Genomic DNA, 20,998 nt, shown 5'->3' on the forward strand with positions numbered 1-20,998 from the left:
TTTATATTTAGCAACCAATCACATTTCCTTGAGAAATTTCCTAGCAGAAATTCCTCATAGTCCCACAGAAGTATGAATCAACTAAGCTCCATATATGTATTTAATTTCAAACGTCAGCCAATCACACTTTCTCCCAATATAAATATTCTACTATAAATTTCTAAAAGTTCCTCCTATCAATTCACTCCAAATATATATTTAACTACAACCAATCACATGTGTCTCTTAAATTTTGGCCAATTACCTCCATCAATTAACCAATCTCTACCAAATTAAAAACAGCCAATCATATTCCCTTTCCACGATAAATATTAAATCCACAATTATTAAAATCCACGATGAATTCTTCAGAGGTCCCTCTACCAACAAATTCCTGAAACTTCTCCCCATGAATGAACCAAGCTTAACCCAGCAGCCAATCACACAGTCTTTCCAAACATCCACAATAATAACAGCTTCTTCGTAACTCCCTCTATGGATCAACCAAACCTCTGCCAAAACTGATCAAAGCCAATCGGTGATCAGGACCCAAAGAAATTATATCTTGGAAGAAGATATGAAATCTATAGATCGTCTATCAAAGGTTCAGATCATCCCGAAGAACGGAGAAAATCGGTTGGTCGAGCTCGACCAACGACACAGTCGCAATCATCTGCTCGAGGAAGAGTCAGAAGAACGTCGAAGTCTCGCAACGTTGCCCGATAATGGGAATTAGAAGCGTGGTAGGACGTATCGTTCGACCTCTGACCTCTCTGCTTGCTCCCTCTTCCTCGCTCCTGTTTGTCCCCGAAGAGCCCTGTTGCTGAAAAGCAACCGGTTGCCCGGGTTGCCGAGCCACAAGCGTTTCGAGAGCAAACCGGAACGAACGGGTGTCGCTGTCACACGCCGCGAGAACGTCGAACGACATTGGTGATAAGGGTGGACCGGGCAACGAGCAGTCAGTCGACGACTGATCGGTCCTGGTGCCGGTGGTTCCTGATGCAACGCGACGAAAACGGTAGCCAACGCGCGAATCGTCGAGACAGAGGGTCGTGAACGCTGTGGTTGTCGGCTGGACAAGCTGTTTGGGACGAGAGGCCGTTACGATGATGGCTCAATTCACCAAGAGGCAATGGTTGACGCTGATGGTCATCAGCCTCGCCGATTTCTCCAACGCGATCTGCGTGTCGCTTCAGGCGCCGTTCTACCCTCAGGAGGTGAGTAGAAAGGGCTCCTTGACGGTTTGAGTGGGTGTCTTGGGTGAATTGGTGAATTGGTTAGGTTAGGTTAGGTTTGTTAGGGTTCTTGGATCTATTGGGATTCGTGGCTGAGGTTTGGTCTACGAGGAAGACAGGCTTGGAGTGTTCTTGAGGGGTCTATGAAGGATTTGGGGTTTCAGGGGGATTAGGTTCTTTGCAGATACTTGTGGAAGGGTTGGTTTGTTAGGATTCTTGAGTCAAGTTTGGATAACGAAGAGTGGAGGTTTTGAGATGTTCTCGAGGAGTCTATGAAGGATTTAGAATTTTAGGATTCTTGAGTCAAGTCTGGACAGTGAAGAGTGGTAAATTGAAATGTTATTCAGTAGTCTATGAGGGATTCAGGGTTTCAAAGAGGAATTGGGCTCTTTTGAAATCCTTGTCGATGGATTGGTCTGTTGAGATTCTTGAATCAAGTTTGGTCAGTGGAAAGTGGAGGTTTTGGGATGTTCTTCAGTAGCCTATGAGGTATTCAGGTTTCTAAGTGGAATTGGATTCCTTTAAAATCCTTGTCGATGGATTGGTCTATTAGAATTCTGGAATCAAGTTTGGTCAGAGAAGAGTGGAGTTCTTGGGATGTTCTTGAGGAGTCTACGAAGGATTTAGAGATTTTTAAGTGGGATTGGGTTATTTTGCAATACTTGTCGATAGGTTAAATCTATTAGGATTCTTGGATCAAGTTTGGTCAGTGAAGAGTGGAGGTTTGGCAGACTCTTCAGTAGCCTATGAGGGATTTAGGGTCTCGGTTTTTTAAACAGGATTTCGGTTCTTTTAAAATCCTTGTTGATAGGCTTACTTAGAGAGTTCTTTGGAACATACTTTGAATATCCTTTCTCAGGAACGAAATGATGGTGTTGCGTCATAAAGGGGGTAATTGACGAAATTCTTAATTACAGTAAACACGAGGTTAAATTTGTTCTTATATTTCCAATCCGTGATTCAATTTACGAAAGACGAAATCTTGTTGATAAATAGAGTTCTTATATATCGTTATCTGTATCCGTTGATTTTGTTTTTGAAAAAATGTCCCGGTCCCACTTTTCCATTAAGCTTCTGAGATATTCTTTATTCATTTATGACTAATGTGAAGATTTTCGTGACTATTATGGATCACTCGTGACCTGTGCGATAGGGAGGGCATTAGTTTGTTGCCTTCTGAGTTAAGGCTGGTTTACACGGTCCGTTTTGGTCGGATCACGTCATCGGTTCAAACTAACGGAAAAAAATTTAATTAAAATACTCAACCAAATCGATCATTGATAAAAATCAACAGACCTTCGACTCTTCTTTGATAGAATCATCTATTCAAAACGGTCATCTTAATCGATTAAATGTAACTATACATATCGAACATTTTGTTGCAATGAATATATTTACATCTTTTGTAAACAATTTTCTTCGCTGTTCTTAAAGAAAACATGCAAACACTCGCGTTTCAATCTCACTGTTGCATCAACCACGATTAAAGTGAACAGTGTGAAAGGGGCTTTATCTGTGACTAGCCCAGAGTATACAAATTGGGAAGTAGAGTCAGTATTATCAATAGAGAAGTTACTGCAAACGTACTATCGCAAGATAAAGCTTGTCTTCTACGAGATTTAAAATTATTTTGAAGTTACCCATTCTCTGACTAATATTTCGTTAAATTTGTTTATTAGTTACACGAGTTTTCTTTTTATTGTTAGACGCAGCTGCAAGTTTCATATTCGATTTTTGATGTAATTGGATAAATAAATATCGTAACGTATAATTATTCGTGAAATTATCCTCGCATTTTGCAAATAAGTTGAGTTTCACAAGCCTACGCGAGTTTATGACATTCGTTTAAATTGTAATCAATGAAGTTTGTGGAAGATAACAGGAGGGTCGCGTTCGACCGTGTTGACAGGAAGAAAAACGCTATGGCGAATCGAAATTATCTTTGCAACGTTGGAAAAAGTATAGAAAGAATATCGTGTAATAGAAATAAAAATTTTCCTATTCGTTAATAATTATTTGATGTCTCTGATCGACGAGACATTTCATAAAAATTATTTTAGAGAATATTTTGGAAATTTTTATCCTAATTCTTGACTCGCTTTCTCCTTGGTTTTCTATCTGAAGCACGATAAAAGTAATCTATTATACTCTCTGTTATATCGTAGCGAAAGTTTCGAAAGTTATAGAAAGATTTTTCTCTTTTCTCCTTTTTTTCTTTTTCTTCTTTTTTTGGGGGTGATCTTTATTCCAATTTTTTAGAAAATTCTCTGCATTTTGCTTTAGCTGAAGAATACTTAACTGTAATTATTCTCGTGAAAAATATATTGTTTTCATCATATTTTCTACTTTCTTTTTCTTTAGTAAGGAAAATTCAAAAATTACAGAATAAATTTGTTTTCTTTTCTAAATTTTTCTTGCAGTAACAATATTATAAATTATTCACTTGACTTTCCAGAATGTTTTTCAGAAATTGTGACAAAGAATATGCAATCATTATTCTCGAGACAAAGAATATGCAATCATTATTATTCTCGCGAAAAACAATATTATTCTCGTTATATTCCCTGGTATCTTCCTATAACTAAATTTGTAAAAGTCAGGCGAATTTCTGTTAAATCTTTTGCAATAGTAATCTTCTAAATTCTTCATTTTGAATCTAGAAATAATAAAAATTCCATAATGGATTGTTCTTCCATAAGCACGAAATAAAAAGGAAATAAAGAAAACTTGCATAAGTTTAAAAATGCCTTCCACCAAATTTAAAAACTATTAAATGTCCTTAATAATTACTGTAATAATTCCTCGCGTGATTTAAAAACGGAGGGAAGAATATATATAATTTTCCATAGAAAAATAACAGTTAATTAAGTGTGTTTTCTGTAAGAAAATTGATATACGTCGATAAACTGGTTCAACACAGGAAACACGTTCATTAAACGCTTTCCACGAGCAATGCAACTTATTTCCTATGTAACGATTGCTTATCGAGTGGAGCTGGGGTTAAATATGGACAGATGAATACACGTTATCAATTTCATTAAGAAATTTTCGCATAGCATCGAAGCATGTATTTTTAAAATATCATCATTCGTTATTCAGAATTACTACTTACATAATTGCAAGCTTATCTCACACTTCAATGAACTTCGGATAAAACTTCGTCAAATTTTCGACGAGTGACGAAAAATATTTCTTCAATTGTCCCTAGGAATTTTTCTTTTATAATTAAAAGCATCGCAATTACATTCTTTTATAATTAAAAGCATTGCAATCACAACTATAATTAAGTAACAATTATAGAAAGAATTATACACAGTCGATTTATATTCTTTTATTTTCGCGTTGAAATTGAAGATTAAAAATTTTTAGTAATAATAAAATCGTACTCCGATGAGATACAATGGTACTCGAAAAATAGGGACTCGAGGGATGCAACGTTTAATTTTTAAGTGATATTTCAATATAAATAAATTAATTTTAAATTTTAATTACAAAATTTTTAATTTTAGATAGGTTATATTGGAATTAAAAACACACTATCTCAGTGTGGTAATAGAGAATCCTAACACAATAAGATATCACACTGCACGACATTACGTACATTACACAACGTCGAGATAATCTGTATAATAATAAGTTTCATCTACTAATTTCTCAATATTCGATATTTACTTCACTCGATTTTCGCTCAATCCGCTATTTTCTCGTTTACATAGATAACGAGAATTAAGATTACCAAGACAATGTTAACGTCAGCTTACAAAGCCTTCGAGTTATTTTGCAATTCCGTTGTTTACGAGTCTACGGAAAGAAAACGGAAACAATGGCGACGCAAGGAGATTGAAGACGCAAAAATAGAAGGATACGAAACGTCCGAGATCTTGAGAATTCGCGATCGTTTGTTCGACGGTGCAAAGTCCGTTCGAGAAATTATCCTGATAATTCACCATTGAAAGACTATTCGAGCCACGTCGAGGCGTTCGCGGCAATTTAATCAGAGTGACAGGCTGTAATTCAAATCGCCAAGCGATTACCAATTAATGCAGCATGCCCGATCAGACGAGTCATTGGTTTCGTTAATTATGTTCACGCGGAGAAAGATTTCCAGCCCTTGTCGAATTTTTCCGAAATTTCTGAACCACCAATGTTGCGATTTTATGCTTAAATTACGCTTAAAGAGGAGTCGTAAAATTGTGTAACGTGAACGCAAAATGGCCCGTTATGGCGTCGGTTACGTCAGTCAGATCCGAGGGCTTATCGACACCACGACTTTTTTCCAAATATTTATAAATAAATCTGTTAGCCGACTCGAAAACAAGTAATCTTCCTGTCTTCGAATGATAGCTTAAGTATCGTAAATGATTCCAGCTAAACGTTACATTGCATCGTTTCGTAGTAAAAGTACGAAGTATTGGACTGGGAGTGACAATATGGCGGACGGGAGAAGATTTTAACGCCATTTTAACGCCATAACGCCGAAAATTTCGCACGGGAATTAATTAACGATTCGAATTTAGAGAAAATGTCTTTCCGAATGTTTTCAGCGCAAATTTTATCGTGCAATGATGGAGTTATTGAATTAAATTCTACAAGGAGTATCGATGTAACTTTCTCGAGATAGTATTATCGAAACGTGATATTAAATGGAAAAAGTTTTACAGATTTTAAATATTCGATTATTCGACTGAAATTAATCTTAAATTTACAAGCTCGGTTCACGAAAACCAGTTTCGAATGATAAATTTTTAATATTGTAGATTTAACTAGGAGCGCCATGATGATTTCGATTTCTCCTGTAATCGATCCTCAAAAATTTATGCGATAGGAAAAATTTGAGTGACGTGTTTAATTTGGTATAATTTGTACAAAATGGAGAATGGTTCTACGATATCAAAAGCAAACAAATTCGCGTCACAGTATGGCGATATTTCGTTGAAGAGCCTGATGCAACGCGCAACAATTATTTACCAATGTTTACGTGATTTTTCTTTTCTAGATGTCGCCAAACAACCGACCAATTTGTCTTTCTATCTTAAATGCCAATTAAATCGCTGATAGCGAAAATAAAAATGTATAAATGCCACATAAGATAAAAGCTTTGGTCGAAATTTTAAAACACGAATCTAGGAAATATTTGCAAGATTATTATCCCGAATAACGCATGATCAGAAGTTTCATTAAACACAAAATTAAAAGCTTCTTATATATAACCAATTTTAATCCCTTTTATAATTACTCGAATTTGAATGTAATTCGTTCAAATTATCTGATTTAATTCCGATTATACAAAATAAATATAAAGATACATCGAAGGGGAATATCGTAGGTTCAAAAAGATAATTATAATAATTCTAATCCCTTTTATAATGATTCAAATTTAATCATAATTTATTTAATTTTATTCTGATCGTATAATGTAAATATAAAAGTGCGTCAAGAAGATATATTATTAACGATGCTTCAGAAAATAAATCCTAACCTCTAAAATATCTAGTTATTGATCCTGTTTGATTCATATCTTGTTTTAAATTGAATTATAATTTGCCAAATTTAAATCCAATACGCAATTGCAAGTGTAAAAATACACGAAAACGACGTATCACAAAGGATCCTCGAGAAAATGAATCCTAACCTCAAAAATATCTAGTTATTGGTTAATCTTGATCGCGTTTGATTCATATCTTGTTTTAAATTGAATTATGATTTGCGAAATTGAAATGCAACACTCAATTGCAAATGTAAAAATACACGAAAACGACGTATCACAAAGGATCCTCGAGAAAATGAATCCTAACCTCAAAAATATCTAGTTATTGGTTAATCTTGATCGCGTTTGATTCATATCTTGTTTTAAATTGAATTATAATTTGCGAAATTGAAATACAACACGCAATTGCAAATGTAAAAATACACGAAAACGACGTATCAGAAAGGATCCTCGAGAAAATGAATCCTAACCTCAAAAATGTGCAGTTGGACGGTTTTTAGCATTAGATCGAACGAATTAAGCGTTCCCTTAACCTAACACAGTTGCTCTAATCCGTTAACCTGGTACAGCGAGATAAATTTTCTGGTAAATCGAAATGGGTCACCCAGTATACGCGTCCCATAAATTGCGTAATGGCGGGAGTGTATCGGGGTGCAGCGTGAAAAATGCGAAGCATAAGTGCGTCGTCGAATGAACACATAACCTCGTTGGCTAGACGTTAATGACATTCTGTGATAGCAAATTAATAAACAGACCTCTACCGCTATAAATCTTGGGCTCAGAAATTTATCGCGAGTCGCCGGCGGCCGCCATCTTGTCTTCCTCGCTTCTTTTCCTCTCTGTGACAACAAACGACGTTTGCAAGACGAAATGTGTTCATTAAACGTAATAATAATAGCGAAAACGACGTGAATTTAATTTTAAAAAATCAGGGAAGATTAAAATTCATGTAAAAAAGGTGAATCATCATGATTGTCAGAGATATCGATTCGAAATCAACGAGAAAACGCGGGAATTCGACGTTGGTGGCAAACAGAAGCTATAAACAGGATTTTCACGATGAACGTGAATATTTCACGAACGTGTGAACACTGAGGAATGATAATGTTCGTATTACACGTAAAGTAGTCAGTCGTTAATCGTGAAATACCGAAGTACGAGTTTCGAATACTTTTTCGATGATTCACGTCTAGACTCGAGGGTTATCGATGACGCATGTGCTGCCGTCTTGCGTGCTATTCCAGGTTGAAGTTATGCAATGGTGTTACGCATAGAAGAACCCCACGTAATGTTGCGTTTCCCATAAACCTAACCGGAATTCTATTATAACCGAGCTACATTCATCGTTTCTTTAACCAATTTTCTTTCCACTTTCACGAGATTTCTGCGCTCCTTAAAAAGTAATGGACTTATTTCCTTCGTTAATTTCTAGGGATCCTCAATTCTGTCTTCATCGAAATAAACATTTTTCAGTGGAATTACAATATTTGGCAACTTTAAAAATTTTTTACATTTTATTTTAAATGCGAATTAAACTCTAACGCTATTTCCTGTTTAAGATTGTGGAAGCCTGGAGGCATAAATTTCTCAGTATAGATATTCTATGTAGATACTAGAAGAAAAAGAAATGAATTATTTATAAATATCGAGTAGAAAATTGATTAAATTAGTTACATTGCTGAGTTATACGTAACACGTAGATTCTCGATGTAAATGTGTGCAGTTATTCGATCCGGTTATATCGATACGAATTATTTCACGTTGTTATCTGCTGTTATTGTTAAAGTTCTATTTCAGAATACATTGCACTCGCAGCGAAGATAATTCATGTTTTGGTCTCTATTGCAGGCTGTCAGAAAATCTTCATTATAGTATTACACATTCACGCGCATAAACACGTTGTACGTGTAGTAAACACTTTAATTAGAACACGATTGTATGTATACAATTATAGTACGTGTACTTTCTAACTCTTGCGTGGATACATCGAGGAACATGAATAGTAATGTAGGTTTAAGGAAGCGACTAATGACAAGATTCATTAGAATGTAAATTGAACGTGGATATTAAGTAAATCGAAATTACTTTTCATTTTTTCCACTTGTTCTTATGTAATGTTGCATTAAAAAGGGAAGTGATATAATACTTTCCTAATATACCGTTCCTTTTCTTTCTTTTTTTTAAAATAAAATGGTAAAAAGAAACGTGTGTTTTCAGGTAATAGCAGATGTACAAATTTTATTATGGGAAATATTGAAGAAATATTTTAGAATCCTTTTTTATGGAAATATTTTTAGGCATACCTTTTATATAAATAATACTTTTCGGGATAATTATTGTTAAAGACTTATTTAAAGGATCTATTATTTACAAATCATATTCTTAACTATACCTGTTATAAAAATACTCTTCTTTAGAATATCCTCTATAAAAATACAAAAAAATAAAAAATAAAAATTAAGAAATACGAAAAATAAAAATGTTGGTTATTAATTCACAAAAATAATTAATACATTTGGGGATATTTATTATTAAAATCTTATTCAGAGAAATCTTTTTTATTTACTAATTAATTAATATTCTCAGATATGCCTTTTAGAATTTATGAGAACATTCTTTGCAAAAATAATATTTTTAAGTATACCTATTATAAAAATTCTATTCATTAGAATATCCTATATAGAAATAATATCCTTAGAAATATCAATTTTTAGAAACGTTATAGAATAAAAAATAAAAATTAACAAATACGAAACATTAAAAAATTAGTTATTAATTCACAAAAATAATTAGTACTTTTGGGGATATTTATTATTAAAATCTTATTTAGAGAGATCTTTTATTTTCTAATTAATTAATATTCTCAGATATGCCTTTTAGAATTTATGAGAATATTCTTTGCAAAAATAATATTTTTAAGTACACCTATTATAAAAATACTATTCACTAAAATATCCTACACAGAAATAATATCCTTAGAAATATCAATTTTATAGAAACGTCATAGAGCACAAAAGAAAAATTAAGAGGCACGAAAATTTAAAAAATTATTTATTAATTTTTAAAAAATAATTCTTCCTATTCGAACAAAATCAAAGATGCATATACGAAGATGCAATACATCCTGATGACACGACTTATCCTGTAATACGAGGTACACGTTCCTTATCAGCCAGAAAGTCCTTCCACTATCGAAACCACGTATCATAACGAGTCGATTAGTACACTGCAGAAGAGGATGATTTCGCGAGAGAGCAAACACGGCGACATACACGCGTCCACGAATGATCTCCGATAATTTTTATCGCACGATTACACCGTTCTCGCGATTTAGCATAATTTGTCCATGGCGAACAAGAGGCTGCGTATAATTACGCGTGTACAAGGAACGATAATCCGCCGAAATGGAGCAAAAACATCCGTAGATTAAAGATTAAAAGGCAAAGGAACCAACCTCGACGTGAGCTTTCGTCAGATTCCACGACCTTGGCAAAATTCCCTCTGCGAATCTCATTTAAAAATGTCTTCTATCTCGATGTACATGACATTTAAATTAGCAACTACATCATCTCGTGTACAAATTTCTCCACGCCAATTTTCTTTATCGTTTAGATTCTCTCCTAAGTTCATATAATTACCATACCTTACATTTTTCTGCTAGAATTATACTCGGGTCTGAAATTTAAAATTGAAACTGATTTAAAAAACTGAAAATGAAATTGATTCAAAAAGAATTTCACATGGAATTATATTAATTTATTCCTCACCTTGATATATTTTGAAATTTGTTTAAATACACCCTTCCTCGATTACAACAAATATTTTCCGAGTATTAATACAATTTTCGTATAAGATAAATTTCAAACAAATTTATTTGCAATTTTTGCAGAATTATTTTTACATTCGATTGTTAAATATGTTATATGTTTTATATTAAATATGTTATAATTTTTCCCACGTTCGTATTACGTTAGATCAATTTTTCATTCCATTTTTCACAACGTAATTTTCACATTCCATTTGTATAAGAGTCGCGACATTTCTGGCAGAAGCAATCGTCTTCAGCTAATTACCAATGATGAACTCACAGTTAAGGAGTCAATGGCAGGAGTTTTCTTTGCCTGCTGGAACCTCTGGAGCCGTTTCCTATCCGCGTTCGTGACTCCTCGTTGCTTCAAGTGTCTAAAGTTTATCGGGATTTATCATGGCCAGCGTTAATTGCAGTCGAACGCGTGATAATGCGACGAAATGCGTAGCAATAACATAGGAGTCGTCTAACATTTTGAATCTTCGAAATAAAATCGAAGGCAAAAGGAGGTGTGTGGGTGTATTAGAATTAAACTAACGAGAGTTTTCTTGTTCGCAGGCTGAGAAGAAAGGAGCATCACCCTCGGAGTATGGACTGGTCTTTGGAATTTTCGAGCTGATCGTGTTTATCATCAGCCCCGTTTATGGACAATACGTGAGTGAAATTATTATTATTTATTGTTGGCAAATTTTGGAAACAATTATCATGTACATATTGACATCAGAACTATCAAAGTCTTCAAAATGACCGATTTAAGACATTTCAATTCTTTTTAACGAAGATTGATATTCAGTCTTATTTACAAAATTAATTATTGATAAATATTTTAGATAAATATATTCTCATTGCTGTGGAATATATTTATATTATTGAAACGTAATTATTAAAATTAAGATAGTTCTGGTGTTAATAATTATTTCATTCATGGACTACTTTTAATCTTTTAATTTCTTTAGAATTTATTGATGATGAAAATTATTTTATTGAATGATAAATTTATTTTATTATTGTTGATTCTAGAAGTGAGTTTTCGTACTGATAAAATGTATAACAAGATAATGGGAAGAATTTTAAATTGATTTAATTTTTTGAACGAGGAAAACAAAAGAGTCAGACACGATATATTAAATTTCTATATTCGTCCTTAGTTTCTAAAAAAGAAATACTGATTCAAAGAATCAGAGGATTTAAAAAATTCAGATAATTCAGAAAATTTTTTAACTAAAAAGATAATAATATTAAAAAATTATACATCTAATTACTAGCTCGATTTTTATGAAAATTAGAAAACTGAAGGACAATAAATTTATCGAATAAATTCAGTTTCACTCTGAATAAGTGAAACGACGAGAAACCTAAAAATATGGCTGCTCTGTATACACCACTGTCGGAGGTTTGCCTATTTTTAGGCGATTGCTACTTATCAACGTTGTTTTTCTTTTTCCTCTGGCGAAACATCGCACAACCATGTCCATTTTGTGTCTAAATGAAGCAAGGAATTAATCAAACATGTAACGAATCGGTCATCAAAGAAAAGTAGCCGACCATAATCGATTCGTCGTTTAATCTGTACACAGAACTATAAACGTCTTATCTTTATCGAGAAAGAGACTTTTTCTCAATAAAACTTATCTTTGCTTAGAAAAAAAGAATAACGTGATCTGGGGGATAAAGGAGCTGGGAGATAACGCATAACTCGTTGGCTTCCACAACAATTCTGTTCCCACTGCTCGCATTTCTATTCAGGACACATTCGTTCCACAATTTGCAGTCGTAACACGATTTTCTCACTTCTATTTTAATTTATAAAATCCAACAGAAAAAAGATTTCACTGTCAACATAATTCTTAGATAATCCAGTACACGTAAACCATGGCAGAAAATACGAATCTTCCCATAAACCAAAAAATTGAACTCACTGATTTTAAATTACATTATTCTAAAAATTAAAAAATCCGGATATTTGAGAATACAAAAATCAAAGAACCCGAGAAAATTTCGAATTTTTATAATAGAAAATTAGTCCTAATATTACTAATAGAAACAAAATTATTTCTAACGTTATTATTCTAATAAATATTATTTTGGCTTCAAATGAATTTTCATTTAGTTATATTTATTTCGCCAAAAGTTTCGCTAAATGGAATACCTTTTCCAAGAATTTTCAAGCTAAGTACCTTCGCAATTGCCCCTCGTAGTTACACCGAATCGGACCGAAGCTGTTGTTCAACGGCGGCATCCTGACGTCAGGGACCTGCGCCATTTTTTTCGGTCTGCTGGACAAGGTGAACGGCCATTATCCCTTCATAGTCCTTTCGTTCGTGATTAGGATCGTGGAGGCGATGGGAAACGCGGCATTTCTCACCGCCAGCTTCGCCATTATCGCGAAAGAATTCCCGGATAACGTGGCCACCACTTTCGCCAGCTTGGAGACATTTTTCGGCCTGGGCCTGATTGTTGGGCCCACCCTGGGCGGCGCGCTTTATCAGGTAAGCCAATATGCTCGGAAATGTTTACGTCTGTTTGCTCTTTTCCTCAAAAACGCATTAAGGCCCGCGCGTTATGAATCATTCCCTTTCGTTTGACCCTTTCTGCTAGAAATGGCCAAGGCCTCCGGTTAATGGTCTTAAGTAGTTAGAACCCGTGGATGCAATTGAGGAGAGATTAGGTTAATGGGCTTTTCAGAATCCGTTTACAGATGACAATGAGCTGTCGGAGTTTTCCAGATTCATTTTCCATTGCGACAATAATTGTGTCCGGTAATTGTCAAAATGATGTATAAATAAAGAGAATGCAAGGTCTTGGGCTCACTGATTTAATTAAAATTTTGCATGATTTAGTTTCCCTGATAGCGAAGGTATATGATTATAAGGGTCACTGCGCAATAATTTTTAAGATATTTATAATAGATTATTTATAATATTATAATATTATTAAGATTATTTATAATATTTTCAATTGAAGATTCATAATTGGTTTAATTTAGTTTTGTTCAAAATAATTACCATGACATGGTGTTTAGTAAGTCAAAAATTTGAGAGAAATGATTCTGAGTTGCGTTGTATTTATTTAGAAATAAAATGAGACTATTCTTGGCTAGATTCTTTTTCCATTGCGACAATAATTGTGTCTGGTAATTGTCAAAATGATGTAAAAATAAAGAGAATGTGTAAGGTCTTGGACTCACCGATTTAATTAAAATTTTCCAAGATGATTTAGTTCCCCTGATGGTGAAGGTTTATGATTATAGGGGTCACTATTCAATAATTTTTAGGATATTTTCAATTGAAGATTCATAATTGGTTTAATTTAGTTTTGTTCAAAATAATTACCATGGCATGGTGTTTAGTGTAAGCCAAAAATCTGAGAGAAATGATTCTGAATTGCGTTTTATTTATTTAGCAATAAAATGGTACTATTACTGGTAAAATAGAGATCAAGTTGAGAGAAGAGAATAATTAATTTTATATAATTCAAAGCCATTTACATAATTTTCCATTATTATTTTAATATTTTCTTTAATCTCCTATTCAAATTGACAGAAAGTTGATACTATTTTCTTGAAAAATTAAATAATACTTGAATAAAGCTAAAATTCTGAGATTCCAAATTTTAATACCTATGAAAAATATTTATTAATATTAATATTTCTTAATTTAATAACAGGTCGGTGGATACGTGACGCCATTCGTTGTGCTAGGATCAGCTCTATTCACGACCGCAGTTATGACAATCTTCATCCTACCAGTTCATACCAACAACAATCAAACAGCTCACAGTAAAGGAGGTAAGATCCCAATAATTAGGAAAAAAATATAAATAAATGAATAATTGTTTAAAAATGTCAAAGACACGTTAATACCACGATTCTGAAATATCCTTGCAGGTGTGACGAAAGTTCTGAAAATTCCAGGCGTCCTGATCTCCACGTCGTCTATAATCGCGACTAGCATGAGCATAGGATTTTTGCAAGCCACTCTAGAACCACATTTGAGGCAATTCAACCTGAGCCCCGTCGTCCTGGGTTTAATGTTCGTCATTAACGGTGCTGTTTACGCCACTGCAGCCCCTGCTTGGGGCTGGCTCTGCGACAAGCATTTCCATCCAAAAGTAATTGTGCAAATGTTACTCTAATCACTCGTAAATCTACTTATTTCAGGAAAGATTTTATATCTGAGGAAGAAATAATGATCCAGAATCCAATATTTATTTATTTGTTAATAAATTAATAGCCTACAATTCAGAATTACAGACCTCAATACGTGAATCGAGAAGGAATTAAATTGGGTATAAATAAAACGCGAATTTTAAATTGCAACTTAAGTATAGTACAATTTAATGTACTGTATTAAAATATTTATTAATAGCTCGGAAATTAACGAATAACTAAAACTAAAATATTAGATTTACGGTTCATTCTCTCTAAATATCATCTTAATTGGCTACTGTGATCTTTCAAAATTTTATCTAATAAATTATTAGACCAAAGAATCCTTAGCTACAATGAAAAAGAAAAATTATAATTAACACTGAACTTATCATGGTTTTTACCTAAATTACCATTTTTAAACTTTCGATTAAAAATTAAAAATTCGGTATTCAAATTATTATTTTGGTGACTCTGCGATTTTTCTTTTAATATACGTGTAATCAATTTTTCAATATCTGCCTGTTTTCAATTTGTTTTGGGAGCTTTCTTTCATTTCTTCATCCACTAATTACTTCACCATTCGTGATAAATTTGACGTTAATTAAATAATATATAAATAAACAATTATTCGTAATATTTCGATTTTAATGTTAATTTTTGTGAATTTTTAGGTGGCCACTGTAATAGGTTGCATACTCTTAGTCGTAGGATTCTCTTTAGTTGGTCCAGCGCCATTTATACCCTGTTCGACTTCGCTGTGGTTGACTATCTGTGGTCTGGTAGTTCATGGCCTAGGTATTTCTGCACAACTGGTTGCCAGTTTCACGGATGCCTTGAGGACATCGATGTACGTGAATCCGTCAAATTATAAATTTTTTACCTAGTCTACCTTGTCCTCGATATTTATAGTTCCTCGAATAACACGTATTAACCCCCTCTCACCCTCTAATTATTTTTCTTTTCCTTCCCCCGTGACAGAGATCAATATTAATTACGGTCAGTCGTTCTGATAATGACAATAATAATAAGATAATAATACAACAATAAAATAATGGTATAATATTAGTATACTGACAATAATATACTAATATTATATCATAGGAAATAACATTACTTAGTATATACTATTAATATTATATACTATATAGTACATAATATTAATTAGTATATGACGTCCAAGTTACATGTTAGGAAAAGTTAAATTATTCGTTTTTAAATTGTCATTTCAATTGTATCTAATGTACATAATGATGATGAATATAAATTAAAACAGATTTATTAAGAATCGGGGATTAAGAATGGCTTCTGTAATGTCTAGACAATACGGGTTCCCAAATAATCTGGAGACGTATGGTCTAATCAGTGGACTGTGGACCAGTACGTTTGCTCTTGGAGCCTTCATTGGACCCAGTGTGGCAGGAATTTTAATGGACAATATTGGGTTCAGAAATGCTACAGTGTTCATTGACATACTTCACGTGCTAGTGGTAAGATATATATTTCATAGAATAAAAATGAAATTCACGTGGAATTTAGTCGATAACGAGAGCGATCCTTCATGGCGAAACTCGAGTGAAAAAAATCTGCAAGTCCAACAGAATAATCGTACGAATCAAATTCCCATTAGATCCAAGTCTTAACGACAGATTCCAAGAATCTCTAAAGACACCTAACTATTACGCGTTCAGATCTCTGCAATACTGTTGCCAAGTTGATTTCTCAGGAGATTCCCCTTGTTTGGAAAAAAGAAAATTACCGACCCTTGCCAACCAGAAGTAATGATTAATCAAAGAAGTAAACTTTCAGGAAATTCCATCGTGAATGATTGGGTTTCGAGAAATATTCAGTCTTTATAACGAAAAATTTATCATTTGCTTTTAAACGTTAATAGATCATTAATCACGTCTTAGTCTGTGTAAATAGTGTACAATAATTCAGTACGAAGTCAGCATTTGTTAATTTAACTAACATTAATTCTGATACTGATATTAAAAAACTAATAAGATCAAAGATGAAAATATCATGTTACAGACTATCATTAACTTCAAAGATTATTAATGTTAATGTTAATGTTTTACCTAATTAATTATATGTATTATTATACAGCCTGTTATATACAGCCTGTATATTACAACCACCTCTAAATATTATAGTATAAACTTAAATATATAAATATTTAGAGGCTAAAATATTGTAATACAACATTCACAACAATATTATATTATTAACTTCCAAAAACTGACATTGACATTAACATTGTACCTATTACTATATCTAAGAACACTTAATATTATCAAATCACATCTAATATTAATATCATACCTACTTCACACAATATCATCAATATCACAATTAATAGTGGATATCACAACCACCTGAATCAAAGCACTCCTGAACTTTCACACCTCACCATGTCAATCACCTCAATCAGAAGATCCCTAGACCTAACACAGTTGCCCTAAATCAGATAAGTCAACTCTACCATTAATAAACCAAAAACTCCCAAACTGGACATAACAATCACCTGCATCAAAGCACCTCTGAACTTTCTCAATTCACCATCTCAATATCCTCACTCAGAAGACCCCTAAACCAATCACAGTTCCTTCAGACCATATAAATGAAGACTGACATTAACAAACCAAAAATTCCTAACCTCAAAGCACTTCTGAAACTTCTCAGCTCACACCATCTCACCCACCTCAATCAGGAGATCCCTAGACCCAGCATAGTACCTACAAATCATATAAATATAGTCAAACATAAGCAAACCAAAAACTCCCAATCTCAAAACACACTTGAACCTTCTCAGTTCACATCATCTCAACCACCTCAATCAGAGAACTCTTAGACCCAGCACAGTTCCTCCAAATCATACAAACGTAGTCAAACATAAGCAAACCAAAAACTCCCAATCTCAAAACACACTTGAACCTTCTCAGTTCACACTCAGACCCAGCACAGTTCCTCCAAATCATACAAACGTAGTCAAACATAAGCAAACCAAGAATCCCAATCTCAAAACACCCCTAAACCTTCTCAAATCACACCATCTCACTCACCTCAGTCATCTCAAACACAAACAAACCAAAAATTCCCAATCTCAAAGCACATCTGAACCTTCTCAGCTCACACCATCTCACCCACCTCGATCAAAGAACCTCTACACCCAGCGCACTTCCTCCAAATCATATAAACATAGTCAAACATAAGCAAATCAAAAATTCCCAATCTCAAAACACCAATAAACCTTCTCAGCTCAGATCAGCTTAATCAAAGGACCCCTAGACCCAGCACAAATCTTCCAAATCATACAAACGACGTCAAACACAAACAAACCAAAAATTCCTAACCTCAAAGCACATCTGAACCTTCTCAGCTCACATCATCTCACCCACCTCAATTACAGGACCCCTAGACCCAGCACAAATCTTCCAAATCATACAAACGACGTCAAACACAAACAAACCAAAAATTCCTAACCTCAAAGCACATCTGAACCTTCTCAGCTCACACCATCTCACCCACCTCAATTACAGGACCCCTAGACCCAGCACAAATTTTCCAAATCATACAAACGACGTCAAACACAAACAAACCAAAAATTCCTAACCTCAAAGCACATCTGAACCTTCTCAGCTCACACCATCTCACCCACCTCAATTACAGGACCTCTAGACCCAGCACGAATCTTTCAAATCATACAAACGACGTCAAACACAAACAAACCAAAAATTCCTAACCTCAAAGCACATCTGAACCTTCTCAGCTCACACCATCTCACCTATCTCAATCAAAGGACCCCTAGACTCAGCACAGACCAGCTCAGACCATCTCACCTATCTCAATCAAAGGACCCCTAGACTCAGCACAGTGCCACCAAATCCTGTAAACGACATCAAACACAAACAAACCAAAAATTCCCAATCCCAAAGCACCCCTGAACCTTCTCAGCTCACCATTTCAACCAGTTTCTCCGAATCAGATAAATTAAATCTACGACGTGACTTTCCAGGGTGTGATGGCAGCGGTGTACCTGAGCACATGCACTCGAAGCCACAAGCCGTACACGGAGATCGGCGCGACGGAGGATCTGAGGACGCCTCTGACGGATAGCCTGCACTCGCGAAGCGGAAGCTTTCGACAATCTCGCGGTCAGGGCGTGCCGATCGACAGGCCCAGCGGCATGAATTCCCTGATCGTCTGCAACAGTTACTCGAACAGGGCTGGCGCGTGGTCCCGGGCGTCCTACAGCGGTCGTTATTCACACAGCTACGGCTCCATCGAGGCGAAAGGGTACCTGGAGATGACCACGTGATATGGCCGCCGTCTTCCGGTGACACACGGATAATCTCGAACAGGGTCGTGCTCCACAGTACTCTCGTGCTTCCTGAACCTAATCCCCTTAGGTTCAGTCCCTTTGATCCTCGCGAGGATTGACTGCTTTTCCAAGACAGCGTCCATTCTTTCGTTGCAGTGATAGTCGATGATTATTTGCGAATCTATCAATGATCGATGATCGACATAGGAGTGAACGTTCGAATGCTAGAAGTACGTTGATGCGTCAGGTTTCTCATTTTACTATAAAATTAATGGAGCTTGCGAACTTCTTTATTGTCAATTTTATTAGTCATTTTTAGAAGTATGAATAGTATGAATCGTAGAAATTTTATAAATTGCTGAACGGTCATTTTTTAAACGATGTTCCCTTCAATTTCTTCACTTCGCAAGGGAAGTCGATGATTAGATATCATCCTGGCTATAGTGTATCTAGCTCTTCTTCTGTACTTTTTAAATGAAAATTTTCGCAATCTAGAGACAATTATAAAAATCTACTTGCCGATGATGATGATATGTTAGTTTATTTTCGTATTGCAATTTTTCTCGAAATTATACGAATTATTATAAAATCGAGAGATTGGATTGTTTCAAAAGTCGGGCGAAGAATATTCTCAGCCTAGGGTAGGAATATCAGGCTTGTGACGAGTATGCGAATGCATCCTAGGGACTTTCTACTATACCAACACAAGAGATCCCTCGCGAATTAATGTTACTCGAATTTCGATTAATCAAGAAGTTATTAACCTAATCAACAGGTAGCTATCACCTCAACGAAAGAGTCCCAAATGTTCCTATTTACCTGTCTAATTAGGGTACACGGTTCTCTCGCGAATTTCGCGAAAGAAGGAAAACTCGTTCTTCCATTTCCCAAAGGAAAAATAGCTTCTGTCCAAACTACGGTTCCAGATACAAGAACTGACGGACTCGAAGAAATAAAATGAAAGGCAAAGTCAGCATCTATGGCACAGACGTACGAAACAGTATTCTCAAGATGCAGTGTGCATTTCTAAGCTTCGATCGATTAAAAATTGCCATTTTTAACGAAAGAAGGATTTTCAATGGAACAATTCATTTTTCACTGTTCACTTAGGCAATAGATAAGAAGATGGTTGATTTTACGAGAAGGAATTTCATTTTGTAAATGTTTGAAGGGCTTTCGAGCACAGTCGATGAGAGGCACGACCCTGGAGCAGAGATCTCATGTACAAACGAGGCCTTTTCGAGGAAGAGGGGAATTTCGAGGAATTTCATTAAATCATGAAGGAAAATCATGAATGGATTGTACATACACTCGCGAAGGATTTTAATTGTTATCGCTATGTCGACGCATTTCGTCGATCATGTCCTTTCGATTATGTTAGATACCATAGAATAATTGTGCTTCAACGAGTCTAATAAAAGGAATATTTTTATTTAATAAAGGAACGGATTCCGTTGTCGATGGGTGGATATTGTAGATGAAATTTGTTCGTTGCTTTCGATGTTGAGTATAGTTCCTCGATTTCAGATTATTCGAATCCTATGTTTAATTAAACTGCAACTTTCACATCTGCGCTGATATCATTTCCATCGGTACACGAAAACAAATTTCTTTCTCCGAAAATATTCGTACTTCCCGCAACTGTGTATTTAAATGCCTCATATTTCTGTATCACGTGTATGCGATTCATAATTCTGCAATTAGCAGTTTCGTGCTAATTGAACGTTAGATCGCAAAGGGATATAAAGGAAACAGGAAAAGTGAATTATTCTGTAGTCGAGAAGTTCGAACAATGGTATTATGATTCTGTGATTTTAGGAAATTTGGAGATTTAAAAATTCGAATACCTTTAAATTAAGAAATTTGGAAATGTGAAAATGAAAGAATTCGAATATTTGAGGGCTTGAAAATTCGGTGATCTGAAAATTAAAAAATTAGGATAATTAAAATTCGAAGAAATGAGAATTAAGAAATTCGAATATCTTTAAATTAAAAAATTTGGAAATGTGAAAATTAA

General features: G+C 34.6%; 1 protein-coding gene across 1 annotated transcript; it reads left to right on the forward strand.

The window, feature by feature from the left end:
- The first annotated feature begins 1,070 nt into the window (after positions 1 to 1,070).
- On the forward strand, positions 1,071 to 18,978 carry LOC108547711 (MFS-type transporter SLC18B1). Its single transcript, XM_017900336.1, has 8 exons — positions 1,071 to 1,196; positions 11,069 to 11,164; positions 12,709 to 12,999; positions 14,177 to 14,297; positions 14,397 to 14,620; positions 15,332 to 15,507; positions 15,979 to 16,147; positions 18,676 to 18,978. Exons 1-8 carry the CDS (start codon positions 1,086 to 1,088, stop codon positions 18,976 to 18,978), a joined length of 1,491 nt encoding a protein of 496 aa, XP_017755825.1. The 5' UTR covers positions 1,071 to 1,085.
- The last annotated feature ends 2,020 nt before the right edge of the window (positions 18,979 to 20,998 follow it).

The sequence above is a fragment of the Eufriesea mexicana genome, unplaced genomic scaffold (assembly GCF_001483705.2).
Source record: "Eufriesea mexicana isolate 0111107269 unplaced genomic scaffold, ASM148370v2 scaffold1140, whole genome shotgun sequence".
Taxonomy (NCBI): domain Eukaryota; kingdom Metazoa; phylum Arthropoda; class Insecta; order Hymenoptera; family Apidae; genus Eufriesea; species Eufriesea mexicana.

What these genes read in the sequence shown, in the direction of transcription:
- LOC108547711 (XM_017900336.1), top strand. Translation starts at nt 1,086, where the DNA reads ATGATGGCTCAATTCACCAAGAGGCAATGGTTGACGCTGATGGTCATC. An exon ending in ACAAGCATTTCCATCCAAAA is followed by an intron (nt 14,621 to 15,331) that starts GTAATTGTGCAA and finishes GTGAATTTTTAG; the next exon opens with GTGGCCACTGTAATAGGTTG. An exon ending in GATGCCTTGAGGACATCGAT is followed by an intron (nt 15,508 to 15,978) that starts GTACGTGAATCC and finishes TGTAATGTCTAG; the next exon opens with ACAATACGGGTTCCCAAATA.